At 39.4% G+C, this 18,547-nt stretch overlaps 1 protein-coding gene across 3 annotated transcripts in view; it reads right to left on the reverse strand.

Moving 5' to 3' along the window:
* The window catches only part of LOC139941368 (thrombospondin type-1 domain-containing protein 4-like), a 149,974-nt gene that overhangs the window by 77,063 nt on the left and 54,364 nt on the right, over nucleotides 1-18,547 (reverse strand). The window contains exon 1 of one of the 3 annotated variants that reach the window (XM_071937830.1): nucleotides 16,635-17,468. The exons of the other annotated variants lie outside the window; for them this stretch is intronic. Coding sequence (XP_071793931.1) covers nucleotides 16,635-16,763 — 129 coding nt within the window. The 5' untranslated portion in view covers nucleotides 16,764-17,468. Of the gene's footprint in view, nucleotides 1-16,634; nucleotides 17,469-18,547 lie in introns of those variants that run through there. 3 annotated transcript variants of the gene reach the window in all.

An 18,547-nucleotide genomic window follows, 5' to 3' on the forward strand; every position in this document is an offset into this window, starting at 1 on the left:
TAAGCATAGAGAAAGGACAATGGTATAAGTGTAATGGTTTATCAACTGGTAACCTTATTCTGGTAAGCATAATCTTATATGCTTAGCTACCTTTTGTGGTTAATCTTATAGGCTCTACCTTCTGTGGTTAGGCAGACTATCAAATCGGGCTCTATCTGATATCATTTCCAAACCTGTTTCTCCCTTCTTCTTTTTCTTGGGGGGGGGGGGGGGGGAGGGGGTCACAAAGGCCATATAGTATTACTTTGTTCCCCAAACACTATGAGTAACACTGCTGCTGTAGGTCTATCTAGTAAGACGGTAATTTTGAAATCATGTGAGGTTGCCGCAACGATGTATGAACACTTCTGCAGTGTGGGACTATAAAATGGTCCTTATATGGTTCACACACACAAAAATAATAAAAAGGAATACAATCTTTACTGCTGTTTATCAAGTACCGACAAGGTTTAAAATTTGTTTATCTTAACACCGCTGCGATTTTTATCATCTGCTAAAATGTTAATGGAACACCTTCAACAATATAAATCAGCAAATTGTGTTAGTATGGCAAGCTGCATGCCCATAAATCCGACACATAAAAAAGTCTACATATTGACATAAAAGCTGAATGTATACCGGTGTATGTAAGTGTGTGCAGCTTTGTTTGTGCTGGGTTAGTATTTCTGTTTAAAAAATCACCTGACTTTAAAAAGACATTATCGGTGATTGTCAAAGGCCAGTATCCATACTTTATGTAATCCAACATTTGTGTAGAATCCAACAATATACATGAAATAAAAAACCTGGGAAAGTTTTAAGTATACATTTGGATTTTGTAACAGCTCGATTGTTTTAATCCTAAATAAATGTACATGTAGATGTGTCAAACTAACATGTGAAACTTTCATGTCATTCGTCACAATTTTTAGATATCACCTAAAATCCGAAAATAATCCCTCATATAGGAATATCTCAGATTCAAATTGTGATAAAACTGATTTCTTTTCTATAACTACATTACCTTGAAGTGGGTTTCTCAAAACGCTTTTAAAACTATCAACAGCTACTGGCGGGTAGGCTTCCAATTCAAAAGTTTGTATTGACATTAATTTTAATAGTGATTACCAATCGAATACATTCCCTTTAATCTCAATCAGTCACAAGAAAATACTGTGGGGAACCTCATTTGTTTTCAATGTTTTCAAAACATCTTATATTTAACACAAAAAGTACGCCCAAGCCCCAAGCCCCTGGTTTTTTTTCTTCATAATAATCTCAAACTGTAGTTGTACCCTTAATGTACCCTTCAAAAACAGTCCTCTCTGAAGCTTCCTCCCTCCCATCAAATCTCCTTCCCCCAGACCCCCTCCCTTGAGATGTCATGGCCTTTTTGATGTAGTAATCAAGCAGAGAAAAAAAAACCTTATCAGCTCTCAAAAAAGTTCTCCGTTGAGCCGAAACTTCCCTCAGGATTTGCCCCTCGGTGTTCAATACACATGCAACTTCTGTCATGGAGGTTGAATTCATCTGAACTCCATGAAAGTAAGTAACTTTCGCAGCAGTAGGGCAGCAATAAAAGAGTGGGTGGAATCAAAGAAATGATGATTAATTTCCAAATAGAGTTTTGGGTGTTTTTTTATTGTGTTTTTTTTTTTTTTTTTTTTTTGCGGGGGGGGGGGGGGGGGGGGGGGGGGGGCGATTATGGAGTTATTATTCCTTTATAAAATTCTGGTAAATATTGAATAAAGTCTAAATTCCTTTATCAGTTTCGTGTTTAAAATATTACACTTTTCCTTAGATTTCCATAAAATGATTAGATCATAGATACTGATTTGATTTTTGTTATTAAAAATAGCAGGCTGCTTTTTCTTTATGCAAAAATAAAGTTTGTCTGAATTCTGATAAAAATATAAAAAAACCAAATTCTGAAAGCATTGTTTTATGTCAAATAACCACCTACTAACAACTAATCACAAAGAAATTTGTCACAATTTGAACGCTCTTGCCCTATATCTGGTGAGCAACTTTTAAATGACCCCTGTTTAGAAATGTCTCCCCCTCCTCTTATTAGCAATCTAAGTTTTATGATGATTAGACAGATTTGTAAACTACAGGCAACAGATTCCCATGGCTTATACTGGGTCACTCTTGTTTATTTTGATTATTCCCAGCCAAGGTAAAATTATCCAATAGAACAAACTTGAAATTATGTCCATAAATCTACAATTTGTTGACCAAGGAAACTGAGTTAGGAAGTAATGAACTTGTTAGGAATCTGAATGATTCCTTTCCTTTCCTTTAACAAAATAACTGAATGATTCCTTTCCTTTCCTGCAACAAAATAACTTGACCTTTAAAGATGCTATGTCAGATTTTTGGCCCCAAACATAAACAAATAGATTTTTTTTGAGTGAATGGTATTTCAAAGAGTATCACCCGCTCTAATGAAAAAAAGTTTAACTTTTACTTTTAATGGTCAAGAACCATGACAAAAATTTAAATGTAATTTTGAGCACTTTATTTCGCTGCTACTAATAATTGGCGAACTTTTTCGAGCAATGGCTCAAATGAAAGTTTGTAACTTTCTCGACCCCCATCAAAATACATATTGAATTTTAAATCAAAATGTTTGGGTCAAATCGGCGAAAAATCTGACATAGCATCTTTAAAACATGCACTTCTAGGACAGAGAACACCAGGTTTACAATGGGTGCATGCCCTCTGCCTAAATCCTTCTGCCTAAGAACTACGTCTCCTGACGCAATCCTCCAAATCAACGTAGGCTATATAAATGAGTCTCCTGACGCAATCCTCCAAATCAACCTAGGCTATATAAATGAGTTGTTAATAATCTCCTACACCATCATGTGCACGAATGTCAAGCATCCCTCAATCCTCCCTAATTTGACTTTGAAAGACTCTGGAAGATCAGGGGGCAAAAACCATGCCCAGTAAGTCCAGACAGCTAGGGCCACCCCCTAGTCCCCTTTGGGGTGATGGAACCAATTCAGATGGGAGGAAAGTTTTTTTTCCTCATTGTCAGAGGCTTTTCCGACACTGGAAAGTTTTGAGCTCTGGAAAGCCTGAGCACTGACCCATGGTCCAGTACAATTCCCACCAGACAATGCCTGATGGTAGATCATTTTCCACCAGGGTTTTTACCTCACCCATCCACATAGCAGAGTGTTACCCCCCCCCCCCCCCCTTCTTTACCCCCTTCCAAAATCAGAATTGGCCAGGTCTACCCCCCCCCCCCCCCTGAGAATAGACAAAAGGAATGACTAGACCATAGAGAAACTCTCTGGTTAGACCAACAAAGAAGACTGGGAACATAACGGATTTAGTTCTTGTTAAATGCAACTAGAGCGACTGTTCAATAGAATTTAACATTTCAACAATACCAAGGCAGGGGTACCCACAAACCAAATAAACATGCCTGCCATTCTAGTTGGAACTAATCTGAAAGGCCTAAAGCACAAGAAGAAGTTATGAATTGTGTATGAAAAAGTCAAGGAGAAGAGTCAGATCGTAATTATAAGCAAATATTGGCTTACTTCCAACGGAAAATTAAACAAGAAAACTTTTGCAATTTTAAAAGTGCAGGGTCGTCTAAAAGGGATGAACAAAATTGCTATGGTCAAAGAGCCAAGGACTAGATGATATCATACAGAATGTCACCAAATTGTACCTTGATAAATCTTACAGCAAAATGACTAAGCAGAAGCATTTTTGTCGGGTGAATGCAGAAATGAAAGCCTCCAGATAACAACAGGTCTGAAGGTTACTATCAACTTCACCATTCTGCCGGATGTATTCTTATATTTATATCCTCAATGATTTGATGCAATTATGTGTGAACAAGGACAACCCTGGTCCATAGGGCGCTACAGGGGGTCTGACCCAGGAATAGCAAAGGATGTCTCTCACAAACAACCACAACCTGTCCCATCATGACACTAGGACTTATGATGACACTCACATGAGCACCTCTTGCCATGAAAAACAGAGAAGCGAAAGCGTCCCTCCCAAAAACACCTTTCATTCTTGCAAACTGCAACTGTGCAAATAGTCAGTTTTCTATGCAAAAGTCCACCATGAATGACCTTGATGCAAAACACTGAACTTACCACTGACGTGACAGTGCGTTTGTTGACATGAGACGATACTGATTACATGATGCTGATTATCAAAATAGGCCCCACAAGGGAAAACCTTGTTAAACTCCGGGTTAACATTTTGCCCTGTGCCCTGAATGTGGTTTATACACATTCTCAAGTTGTTACATGAAATTGTGGGAGGTGCCGACTGGTACAGATAGAAACATGGACACAAACCTCCTTGTCTGTTGGATTGGAATTGACGTACTGAAATTTGGGGAAAACAGAACGATCCATAGGTGAAGCCCTTTCAGCGATGACATAGATATTGTGTATGTCACACGCGCCTCCATTCTGCAATACCACAAACCATAAGCCCTACAATGCAGCAATCTAAATAGTGGCATTATGAAACTCTATACTTATATGGCTATCTCCACGCTCTGTTGAATAACACCAAGTCCATCTCAGTGGATTTCAGTTCAATCCTACTCCAATAACTTTCTCAATCTGGAAAAGCTACCTCACAATGTGAACTCACTGAGAAAAACTTGGTATTTTATTTATTTATCAAAAAGGGTACCCAAAAGCAAGTCAATACAAAAAGCAAATACAGTAAACCACCTCTGACAAAAAAAGATAATCTTATTTTTATTTCATTGTATTCGGAAATGCAACCATTGGTGTTCAGTTCAGTTCAGTCAACGCCTGTGGCCGTAGACTCCAGACTTCGGACTTTATTTTCAAAAAGCGTTGAACCTGCCAATGCAGGTGATGGTTTTAGAACAGCCTCTATTGTTCCTGTGTAAATACAAAATCTTTCCAAAGAAACTTGAACACGGACCACCACGAGAAAAAAAACCCGTAATCTTATGAACTGTGAAGTTGACAAAGAACCCGGTGCAACTAATACGGGTCTTAGTCCATACGGAGTTACTTGGTACAATGCAAAGAATAACAGATGTTTTTAGTGTATGCTTCATTTCAATATAATAATGGATTATTCATGAAATTGTACCCTCAGAGTTAGGCATTGGCTACCTGATGTAAGTCAAAGTTCAAAATTTTGTTTGTGCATGAAGTTCAACCATGGTGGACTTTTCTTCTGGTGTCACAACATTCATTTATCAATCAGTAATTGAGTTCGTCAAACAGAAATTTAATATGCAACAATTATTTGAAGGTGTTTCTAAAAACAATTTTCTCAAAGCAACAGGATGGTTTGTACGAGTTTAACTATCATTTTAAAATTAAGTTAAGTTTTCAGCCTTACACCTCATCTTCAAAACAAAATTCATTGATTTTGGTCTGGATACTATCTCTTTAATTGTTACACTCTTACTTTACTTCAAGATTTCTAAATTTACAAAAAAAGAAGAGATTCCTATAAACACAAATTGATCGTCACAACATGGCTTTCCAATTAGATGACTTTCTGGTCAGATTTCCTTTCCTCTTTGGTCAGGCCATCGGAATGTCAGAAACGTTTAGCAGAAGTTTCAAAGACGAGTCAATTTTAGGAGTGAGTAATGCAATTTTTCTCCTTGTAGGGGGGGGGGGGAGGCACTAATAGACCCAAGACATTTATTTCAGTCTACCGAAACAGGAACTTTATGCCACCCACATTTCCCGGATTTAATCAACTTGTTCATGGACAGAAAGGGCATTTGGTAACATGGTGCGTAACACCAATTCAGGGCTATAATGGGATGGAGGACAGTGGGATTTGGGTACAGTGGGTGGCCCTTTTACCTTCATGGCGGGCTGGCACCCACAAACCCGGAATCTAATGGAGCGTCAAAACATCACACCTGGAGCACAAAGAATGGGCACCAGGTAGAAATTTATCAGGGAGATGTCAAGGGCCTGGGTCACAATGTATCAAAGGAACATCAGTTGGGTTATGAAGGGACGGTACATATAGCTCCATGGTACAACTGTGTGGTACAAAAAGTACAACCATGGAGGCCAGGCCTAGAATTAGACTGTGGTCACGGCGGCCAGTGCCGTCGATGCCCTTCCAACTGGCCATGGTGCTCCTTGAAAAAATAGCTTCTTCACGGCCAAAAGTTAATGGCCTTCGTGCCTTCTCTATTTTGAACACTTTAGCTTGGTACCCTAACTACGGGCCTTGGTGCCCTCAAAAATGTTGCTTTGCTCGAAAGGCCAAAGTGGCCTTGCTCAACAAAATTGTAATTCCAGGCCTGTGGAGGTAAAGAAGGGAACCATCAATTTGAAGAGCCGAAATCCTACCTCCTGAATGACCCGTCTCCACTGACCCCCCCCCCCCAAACCTACTCTCATGCTGAGTGTTGAGTAATGAGTGCCGACAATGGAACATAATGATCTTTTGTAGCAGTCTTAATATGCTCCTGTGACTTTGGTTTGAAAAGTAAAAGTGACCACACACAAAGTAGCTCACCAGGTCTTGCCAAGTTTTTGATTAGTTCCTAGTCTTGGTGCAAGAAGTTCTTACATTAATGTTAGAGACTTGACACTGTCTACAATTTCACCGATATAGGGCATCTGCTGGGGAAGCTACAAACCAGTCAGTAAAAACATCTTGAGAATTTTGCCCAGAAAATTCTGGGAAAATGCCTTGCATACCTTTCACATACCTGTGATATAGCAGCATTTGCTTAATTAATTTCAGTTTGGAGAACGCATGATCAGTCTATGTAGTACATGAACGATTGCATTTGAAGCTCGTACCATTCGCTTGTGCACAATATGATGGTGTATTTTACGGGTGTGGGTGGGGGGGGGGGGGGTCGCGATAGAGGTGTGATAAGAAACAAAGTCTTGAACCAGGATGACTCAAGAGTTGCTTTATAAAATCTCAAATTACTTTTGTGTTGCTTTGAATGTCAAATGGCTGACCAAATGTGAGGTCTCTTGTTTTTAATTGCATTCTTAGTACTTTTTCAGAAAGTTTCTTGCAGGGAGATGAGGGGATGTTCCTTTATTAATATTTCTTTTTGTAGGTATTTCTTTTGACCCACCCACAATAAAAAAAAAAAAAAAAAAAAAATGTTTGTGTATTTGACTATTCTGAATTACCTCTTAGAATTTTTGTTTACTTTTCTGAATGGCCTCGTATTATAAGAGAATTAAGCAACACATAATCGTTGGCAACACATAATCGTTGCCAATAATCCTCTTTTCCAATAATCCACTTCTCCTGATTTCTAATCCATGCTTAATGTGTGCAGTCAGTCATCCGTCTGCAATGTTCCTCTTTTGTCTCCACCCTGTCTGTAAATGTTTACGCAGATTTACGGAGCAATTCTACTAATGACTCGCTTTGGATCTAACCGCCCAGACAAACGATGGGTGGGCGTCTTGAGCAGATAAGAAGCCCTAACGAAATAGGTTGATGTAAATTACTGGGCCAAACTGTGTTTAGATTAAATTTGTAAATTTCAAGTGCTGGTTTCTTTGATTTTTTATCTATATTTTTTTATAGAAAATGACTTGGTCTCAGTGCACAACCTTTGTTTCCTTTTTATTATTTATTCTCTTTGCACCTTGCACCGTCAACCATTGGCGCCACCAACGCACCATCCCAGTTTAGCTTCCTACGTGAGCTGTTTAGGGATTAAACTACTCAAGACTCAAATCTTACATCCAATTTGGATTTTACAATTTTTTTTCCACAATTATTTAACCCCTTAAACTGATGTGTTTTAAGTACTGTATATTCTGTACTTTCCCAAGTTCTGTAAAAAAAAAAACGGGCAAATCAATCAGGTGGGATTCGAACCCCTAAACTTCACATTGACCACTAGACCACCGGGCTGGAACTCAGGAAAGTACACAATGTTTAGTATACAACGGTGTAAGGGTAAAAACAAATACTCTTTATCCCTGAAGCAAAACTAACATCTATTAAATATTTGGGGTAATTACCACATTCGTTTGACTTGGGTCCAACCACACCACCGAGCACCCATATTTCCTTTTTAAAGTTTGCACTTCTCTTACGAATTCTTACAAAGAGACCTAACCGAATAACAAAATGCTACAAATGTACTACAAATACATAGTCTGATACCAACTGGTTATTTACCAAAACAACCCAGTTGTTTACACAGCTGAAATGTTAAAAACTGGCAATATCAATGTTAAAAACTGGCAAATCAACCATCTAAACGCACACAACTTCGTGTGACTAGGGTGTTCTCTTCTTTCAATATTATCTTGCAACTTTGATGACCGATTGAGCTCAAATTTTCACAGGTTAGTTTTTTATGCATATGTTGAGATACACAAACTGTGACGGCTAGTCTTTAACAATTACCAATAGTGTCCACTGCCTTTAAATATTTGGGGGCAATTACCACATTTGTTTGACTTGGGTCCAACCACACCACCGAGCACATTAATTTCCTTTTTAAAGTTTACACATCTCTTTCTTACAAAGAGACCTAACCGAATAACAAAATGCTACAAATGTACTACAAATACATAGTCTGATACCAACTGGTTATTTACCAAAACAACCCAGTTGTTTACACAGCTGAAATGTTAAAAACTGGCAATATCAATGTATCTGCCAACAGACCGACAAAACTTAACTCTTCAAATCCTCCTTCCGCATACCTCAACTCCTCAATCTTAGAGATATAAATTAAATCTTCGCTATTGGCGAAAACATAGTAGAGATAGTTAGTCTACAAAAAATGACTTTTGAGTAATCCACCAATCACAGGGCTGCCTCGCAAACAATTCCCCCTATTTTTGTCCCTTTTGTTACAACTGACATCTGATGGTCTAATTACGCATTAATCCCCCCAAAAACTCACAGTCAAGCCATTTCCGAAAATTATAAATTGCTCTTTCCCCTTGTGCCCAGACAAACAAGCAGTCATCAATGATACAATAGAAAGATGAGAACAGTTCCCCTAATGGTCGTTCTTCAATGGTCGGGGCTTTTCGCTGTAGTGCTCTAAGCAATTACTCTCCATTACTCACTTCGCTATTCAATTTTTGAACAAGAAGAAAAATGTCTCAGGACATCTTTGTTAGTTCTCGATAGTCACAGAAAGCTCACCCCCTACTCCTTTTCAATATAGGTGTATAAGACTTGAAGGTTATTTAAGGGGAAGGGGCCCTTAAGAATCAAAGGTTGCAAAGAGGTATGCTAATACAACTGATCCACCACCAGAGATTGGTAAATCATCATCTCCAAACTGTTCATTATTCCCACCAATATCCCTGGATCCTTACTCAGTTAATGTGAACATGGTAACAAGTAGTGACAGTCTTTCAATAAGAACTTTATACCGTGTTTGTTAACGACATGTTTGAAGTTTTTTTGCTCATGTCATGGAAACCAAATCACTTCATTTGAGGAATGAACATGCTTCAGTTGTTCTTCTCCATGGTTCTACCAAGCGCCATGCCCACAACTGTCAGGTAGCCACAATGCCTGACCAGCAGCGACAATGCCTGACCAGTAGCCACATACTAAACACCTTTAACTAACGTTCATTCAGCATGCTAAAAAAAACAGACAAACCAATCTCAGTCAATAATATGTAGAGAACTAAACAACAAGGATTGCAAGCACATTTCAACAAGTGTGTGTCTCTAAACAGTACAGAAGACCAGCAGAGGAGGGATGTATGTTTACACATTACTGAGTAATTATTGACAAACGGATAAACACAATGGGTATCGTGAGACGACCCTTTACTTTGAGGGGTTATAGCTTTTGGCGGTGCATGCAACAACTTTTGTGTTCTAGGTGGTATGATCCTAGAAAGGCAGTCTGACAGATTTAGGACAGAATGTCTGGTCTCTTATATAATGGCGGCGAGGACAATTACTGATGAGGAATGGAAAGAATTCATCCACTTCAGCCAAAGGCTCCGAAAGTTTTGTGGTTGTTTTTTTTTTTTTGGGGGGGGAAGGTTCACCAAAATAGATAAAATTATCAAAACTTCAGGTCTTCTTTTTAAGACAGAAATATGCGTTGTTAAACAGGAATTTTAACTGAAATAAAACACTTGCAATCCCATGTAAATAATTGTTGCATACTATTTTGTAAATTAACACCCTTTGAATTAGGAGAGCTCCTTGACTCTTGCACTAGTCAAAGGTAACTATTACACCAAATTGTTTGGACTTGGATAAGATTGGTATGCACTGACCTGGTCAAGTGATAAGCAATAATAGGACTATTGACCCAATGCACCTGGGCCCAATTTCATAGAGCTGCTTAAGCGCAAAATTTTGCTTAAGCAAAACAATCCTTGCTTAGTAAAATCAGATTACCTGCCAAGACTCCATTCAATTGTTATGCGAAGTAAACAACAGCTAAATACCAGTTACAAGCAATGTATATGGCATGAAATTTTGGCCAGTAACATGTGTAAAACAAGCGAGCTATTTTCGTGCTTAAGCAAATTCTTTGCTTAAGCAGCTCTATGAAATCGGCCCCTGATGATGTCATCAGTAGAATAATCTTGGTTGCCCCATGTTGGGACTCGAATATCACAGTGTATGGGTTATAATACCTCTACAGACCGATCCATTACGCTCCGCCCCATTGCGTATTGACCAATCAGAACGCAACAAAGGTCCGATACTAAGGTCCGAACATGCGTGCACGTATGCTTGGCGGGCGGGGCAGAGTTGTGCAGAAAGGCATTGGAAAGCCCCACGTGTTCTTGCTCACACTTGCGTCGTGGGCGGAGCCTACTGGATCGGTCAATTGTTATACCACAGAGCAAAGGGCTACAAGCTTGGCCTATATAGACCTTTATCACGGTACGGTCATCTTGATTTTACTCCGTTCCAACTCATTGTAACCAACCTGAGGCTAGACGAAATAATAGTCTGGTGCCAGGCGCAATGAATGGTGCCATGCACAATGAATGTTAGCATTTATTACCGTTATTGGAAACAGGGAACATGACCAAGATGGTGACAGGGTGATTAAGGTCTATACCATGTAGTGCACATTTTAGGTGATGCTGAGTTTAGGCATTACCTACATGCTTACTTGTTGACGCCCAAAATGTTGAAGTGTGTGACAGGTATCAATGAAAAGCCCCAAAGACTACAAAAATCAAACAACTTCCTACATGGGATTTTTGTAGAATTTGGAGAGGGTTAAGGTTTTCGTATTCAAAGTCAAATACGGTCCTTAGTTTCTTTTAAAGCCATTCAGATCTGTATGCTGAAACTTAAGGCTGCATTTTAAAATTTGTAAAACTTTAAAAATTCTATTAAATTTGCTCCTTGCTTTGAGTTCACCAATGATTTTGAATGTTTTTTGAGGACCATGCTGTGAGTAAGGTTTTTGAAAAACATATTTTTTTTATTACTTTCTCCACTTCCTGTAAACTTTTGAAAGAGAGGGAGGCCTGAGGTGGGATGGGGGAGGGGGGGGGGGTGGAGCTTTCTCCATGGTGGTCTCTCTAGTCTTTAAACCATGGAGGTAGCCTAAACCATAGAGCTAGGACCAAAGTTAATGCACCATCCGTTACTGTAGGCCTATATAATTCCAACAGTTAAAAACGAAAAAAAGAAAAAAAAATCCCAAGGCCTGAATGCTGGCTGTGAAGCCAAAGATCATTAAGGGATTAGGGATGGACTTTAGCCTCAAAGGGCTAATCCAACGAAGCTTATCCCATTATCAGTTACATAAAGTATTCTTGCAGCTTAAATCACTGTCTTTCAGTGTCGATGTCCTTTCTCTACGGTTGTACTGTAGAGATAGATCAAGGGCTGCAGGTACCACTAATGGTTGGGAGGACTTTATCTATAGCCCCTTTCACACGAAAGCACTTTAACAAAGGTCCCTTGCTAAATCGTAGCATGGTTGTAAAAGTTTACAAAATATTCCTCGTGTGAAAGGACAACAGTTCTTTTGCAAAATATTTTCAAACATTGCTACATTTTACAACCATGCTTAAATACAGCAAGGGACCCCAGTTAAATATCTGTAGTGTGAAAAGCACTTGTGTTGAGAGACACCTATCACAGATAAATCTACAATGGAACTCCCAGAATGCTCTGGAAATGTGAGTTGTGGTCACTTGTTGTGTGGTCATGGAGGGGCTGAAGACTGATTGTGTGGTTAGCCTGTGTGGTTGCCCAAATCGCTCAATTATGATTATAACTGTATACATTATAAACAGGGCCTACCTCAAAGCCTAACAATCCACACCCCCTGCCTTCTACCCCATGAGGGTATTTTCATGGATCACTGGCGAGGGTAGATGTATGGTGGCCCTGAAGGGACATCGCATATCGCAAACGTGTGCGCATACGTATGCAATGTCGTGAAACAATTCGCAAATATGTGCGCACACGAATGCAATGTCGTGAAACAATTCGCGAATATGTGCGCACACATATGCAATGTCGTGAAACAATTCGCAAACATGTGCGCACAGGTATGCAATGTCGTGAAACAATTCGCGAATATGTGCGCACACGTATGCAATGTCGTGAAACAATTCGCGAATATGTGCGCACACGTATGCAATGTCGTGAAACAATTCGCGAATATGTGCGCACACGTCTGCGAATATTATTTGCGATGTCGTGAATTTTATTGCATACCATGTTGCATACCTTTGAATAAAATGCCTAATGATCTGGGGGGTTCTTTCCAACAGTGAGATAAGCGGTAGTCATTGCAGCAGTAGTCTTTGTTGTGAGGCAAGCGAGGCTTGTGGTCGTCCTTGACCTGGTGCCAAGTTCCTGGGTATACACATGCTTTACAGAGGGAGCCTGCTGTAGCGCCACAGTACTCCCTAGATCGGTAACAAATTATCCACAACTATGACATCATCCTAATGGTATGCAACATGGTATGCAATAAAATTCACGACATTGCAAAACAAATCGCACTCGTGTGCGCACATATTCACGATTTGGTTCACGAAATTGCATACGTGTGCGCACATATTCGCGATTTGTTTCACGACATTGCATACGTGTGCGCACATATTCGCGAATTGTTTCACGACATTGCATACGTGTGCGCACATATTCGCGATTTGTTTCACGACATTGCATACGTGTGCGCACATATTCGCGAATTGTTTCACGACATTGCATACGTGTGCGCACATATTCGCGAATTGTTTCACGATATTGTATACGTGTGCGCATATATTCGCGATTTGTTTCACGACATTGCATACGTGTGCGCACACGTTTGCGTTATGCGATGTCCCTTCGGGGCCACCATATAGATGCCTACTTGGCTAACGTCTTGTAGAAACCCTGGGTTTTTTTTCCCCCCAAACTTCTTGCTCAAAAACTGCCCAATCTGATACACACAATACTTTCCCCTTGGAACATGTGGAAAGTGAGAGACTAGCGTTGTTGCATATTATTAAAAGAAGAGCAAATCAAACACCTGGCAAAAACACTGTTGAAAACAAAACAAAACAGGAGGCAGCGATAAAAGTTTGAAAAGCCAGACAGGACTAAGAATAAAAGATCCCAAAGATCCTCCAAAGCCTGAAACGAATGGACTTAAAACTCAGACATTCCCAACAAACAAGTTGCCTACAACAATCAGTAAATCTAACCCGCCAACCCCACAAACAAAAATCAATTAAAAAGGATCTTAGGAGACTTCAAGACAAACTTCTTGTAATTACTGGCAATGCTGATAAAAAACTTAACTCTACTATAAATAAATCTCATCACTACACGTCTTCACCTAAAAAGGGGAAGATGCACGGAAAATGAGATTAAACTTTGGGGTAAAAAAATGAAAAGACAATCCGGATATAGGTTTTAATTGGTAGAGATAGGCCCTACTGCTGCCAGATGATAGTTCAATAGGGAATTAACTAATGACTATGTGTGAACGTGTACCTGATAAAATAGTGACTGTGCATCCATGGATGATAAACCTGATAGAAATAAGGGTGGTTTCAAGGCAGGGCCCAAAGACCACAGGCTTTGTTGCTCAAAATGTTGACTGGTCAATAATTGTTCTCGTTTGTCTTTATGAGTATTAAATACCTCATACTCAATAGACTCAAACTCAACATTTCTTGTTTTTGTTTAACATATTACACGGGGTGGTTTCATTATTTGATTGAAAAAAAAACAAGACCGCCTGACGTGTCCAGTCGTCATGAGTTTTCAGAGCCGGTGTGGCAGGAGATTCTGTCCCCCCTGAGATTCAGTACCCCCCCCCCCCATATGGCGAACTGTGTATAAACTACTTCTGATAGCGCCCTCATTTGAAACGTCCTCCTTTAGCCCGCGTTAATTTCCCATATTGGGGGACAGAATCTCCAACGGACAGATTTCCCTCCACCAAAATTACTGGCCTTGGACTGTGGTCCAGTGTAAAATCTGAGCCCTGCAAGTGGTACTCATTCATCTTCCCAAGAACCCCCTTAAAGAAGTCTCTCCCCTTCTTCACTATAGGTGAAGTCCCCTTCAAGAAAACTCATTCAAGAATTGCAACAAAACGCTTTTCAAAGACCAACTCACCCGATCCAAGGCAACGTGTCCCTTTAAGAATACCAATCATCAAGCCAAATTTTGAAGCAAAAGAAGATAGAGGGAGTTTCTAAAGAATCATTTCTTTTTGCCGATAAACCAAGGACTGTTCTTTCTTCTCTCATTTTTTTTCTTTACTCACATTACTACTGGTTTTGAACACAGAATCAAATTAAGGATGTTGTCTTTGTTAACCCTAGAAAGACCATTATTTCTGTAATATCGCAAAACGCCCAGAACACTATTACAATATGAAGGAAACTCAGTTAGCCACCCAAATCAAATGAAAAAGTTAAAATCCCAATTTCACAAAGCTGTTTAAAGCAGAAAAAACATACAAAAACTTACAGTGGCACCAGTGGCAATACCGAGAAAAAACCATGCTATTTTGGGTGTAACCAAATCCTACTAAGCAAAGTTTATCAGCACTAACGCATTTATCAGCTTTATGAAAATAACTTGGCCGTGACCATCACTTTTAGGTTTAGCTAAAAATCAACAGCCCCCTGCAGTGTTTACAGGGAAAACAGTTGGTTAACTTTGTGTCAACAACACACTATAACACAAACAGCTACCATAGCTGTTACACAACGGTGCCCTCAGATATGTAAATTTTCATGTGAGTGGGCCAAGAACGAACACAGATTATTTCATCCCCCCGATAGTAATACGCCAAAGATTATAATGGCATTGATGTATGGCCCTGTTATCATTCAACAATAAATATCCACAGCTGAGGAAACTAAGCACCGGGAGAAAAACATATTTTTTATTTTGTAGAAAGGAAAGTATCCGTTTCACAGTTGAATACCTCTTGCATTTTTGACGATAGTGCATCCCCCCCCCCCCCCATCAACCCCCAGGGAAGGTATTCATGAACTATTGATGTGTGTACATCTACGTTTATGATTAACGGGAACGTCATGACTAAAATGGAAGTCAAATTCAGGAGAACTGCAAAAAAATGAAAAACCTTGGAAATGTTAACCTTGTTCACGACCTTGCCCCCATAACGTACTATATGCGGACAATACCTGGGACATTCGTAAACATGATATTTGGATTGTTACCGAAAATAAAAATAACCTTGACAATGACGACTTTATTCAGACTTTTTAAAAACGCAAACCTTGTTTTTCAATTTTAAAGGGTCTATGTACTTTTTTTAGTAGGATAAAAAACACAGTTTCCACATACTTACATTAAACTTACACAGTTTGAAGATAATGATAGTAGAAAGCTTCCTTGAAAATATTACTTGCTGAGGTGCTGTAGTTTTTGAGAAATGAGTAAAACAGTGTCATGAAAATAATTTTCGTCTCAGTTATCATGAGACGAAAATTATTTAGCCTGTAAAAACATATTTTCATGACATTGTTTCACTCATTGTCAAAAACTACAGCACCTCAGCAAGTAATATTTTAAGGTACACTTTCTACTGTCATCTTCAAACGGTGTAAGTTTAATGTCAATCTGTGGACATTGTGTTTTGTGTTACAAAAAGTACCCAAATCCTTTAAGATTCAAATCGTTTCATGCCGGAAGGTTTTCAAGGTCATTAATATATGCGGCTTTATGTAAAAAATATCTGCAGTTAAATGTTTTTCTTTTCTTCAACACCGATACAGGAATCATTTTTAACAGCTGATAATAGAGAGAAAAAAACTTTACGTAAAAGGAACTTGGCGAACTTCCACCAGGGGATATATATGCCAAGCTGTCAACAGCCAATCTCTCAAAAGTTTAATGTTATAGTATGACTTGCACAAATCAAGAAAATTTTGATTCAGTAACTAGACAATATGCATTCTATTTCTAGTCATTGTGAAATCAGCGGTTAGCTTGGTGGGATTTGAACCCACAACCTAGTGATTGCAAGTGGTCGATAGATAAGCCAGAGGCACTCCACTAAGATATGCACCGACAGTGGTCAGTGGTAAACAAAATCATGACATTAAGGGGATACTTGTGTACGCATCGAACAGGGTCCTTAAGATTCTCTGGCTTATGATGGCATACATAAGTAAGTAAAAGGAACTGCAGAAGAAAAAAGACAAAAACACCTACCACCTGTGGTGTGCCATGGTGACTTCGTCTGCGCTGAAGTGGGGTGAACCTGGGAGATGCCACACCCCCTTCAATCAAGCTCCCTACGACAACGACCAGAATGGCAAGACTGATCGACCCCTTCATCATGACCACACACACACTCCAAAAGATTCTCCCTCAAAACTTAAAACTTGAAAACTGCTTCTCAAAGGATGGTCAAAAACGTCGTCCGGGTGTTGAAAATTGAAGGAGTAGTTGACTCTTATTTAGCAGGCGAATGTTATTTTGAGGTTCCAATCAGATTATTTGACAAACTCAAGGGGATTCGCGTGAATAAATCCAAGGTTCCTTATTCAGTAGTAGTACTAGAGACACCTAGGCTCAGCAGAGACAGTCCCTCAGTCCTGAAGAGCATCAGCAGTTCACCCCTGAGCAAATGGTCGGCTTGCCGAATCACCCTCCTCTACAGATAATTTGATTTTTAAATACACTTATAAATCACAGCATCCGTTCCTGAATGGCTTGAATACCAAAGGAGCTTAGGATTAATGCTCTGTGTACTCGGTGATGAAATCCTCTTCAGTCCAAATACGATTCTCCCAACCTTGCAAACCAGTAGAGATTAAATGCAGAGTACACCCACTACATTCGTCAACGCAGGCAGAGTGATTTACCTCAGCTCAATCATGGGCCAAAGTGAGCCTGAACTTTCTGACACTTTGGTTTTTGTACCACGAGGATCTTTCTGGCGAGAACAGAATTTGAACTTAGTTCACATTGCATGGAAATGTTTGATCAAAGTCCCTATGTAGTAGTAGCACAGCATTAACTGTAGATTCTAACAACACCCCTACACTGTAAGTATACAGCACTCAACACTACTAACATAGCCCTGGTTCGCTGTGCCTACTTGTGCATGCACAAAGTTGTCAACTTGCAACATCACTGCCCCACTAGCAGCTCATGTATATTCATAAGTATAGAGCCCACTAGCCCAATAAGAGCTTCAGGAAGTGCCTCAGGGCTATTGATTGGCAGTGATAAGTTTCACAGCCAGCCAATCAGGTAAGTTGTGGGTGTGTCTGCAACTCCACAGTGCACATACTTATAGGATAATTAGGGGCTGTCATTTAAAGTCACCAAAGCTTCATTCAGCAACTTGGAGGTTGAAAGGCTTGGTTAATGTTATCAACTTTTGAATCAGTATGCTTTGTGAGGTCTCAGGATAACTTCCTAATACTGCTTAAGTAATGTCAAAGGGGGCCACTCTTCACTCAGATGGCAGTACAGAACCGAATAACCCAAGTGAAAGCAAATTGCAAACACAACTTTTTATTGTTGGGTTCGTACACAATAGGGGTTGCCTTTGTTAAAAGATCACAGTCAAATGATATGAATCAACATGGTGAATTTTCATGAGTTCTGTAGTACACAAATAATGACGATTAATAAAAAGCTATGAGGCATGGTTTGGGCTAATGGGTTGGAAGGGCACATAAAGCCACTGTGTGAATTGTCGTGGGTATGTAATCCAACATTATGTTGTGGTAATGTAAACAACATGAGATGAACGCACTGTGGTGTTGATTCCATGAAAACCAATGTTTAATAATAACATTTACAGAGTATTATTTACATTTAAAGTGGAATGCTGCCAGAAAAACTACCACTGCAATCTACATTGCAGATCTTTCAATCTTTTAAAAGCCATTTGACACTTTTAGAACAGACAAAAAATCAAAAGTTCACAGATTTACAAATAACTTACAGGGTTTACAGAAGGTAATGGTAAAAGACTTCTCTTGAAATATTATTCCATGAAATGCTTTACTTTTTGAGAAAGCATTAATATCAATATCAATTCTCGATATATCGAGATTTACGGCTTTGTTTTAAACACATGTCATGACACGTCAAAAAGTGCAGAAACA

This window comes from Asterias amurensis, chromosome 9 (genome assembly GCF_032118995.1).
Source record: "Asterias amurensis chromosome 9, ASM3211899v1".
In the NCBI taxonomy this organism is placed as follows: Eukaryota; Metazoa; Echinodermata; class Asteroidea; order Forcipulatida; family Asteriidae; genus Asterias; species Asterias amurensis.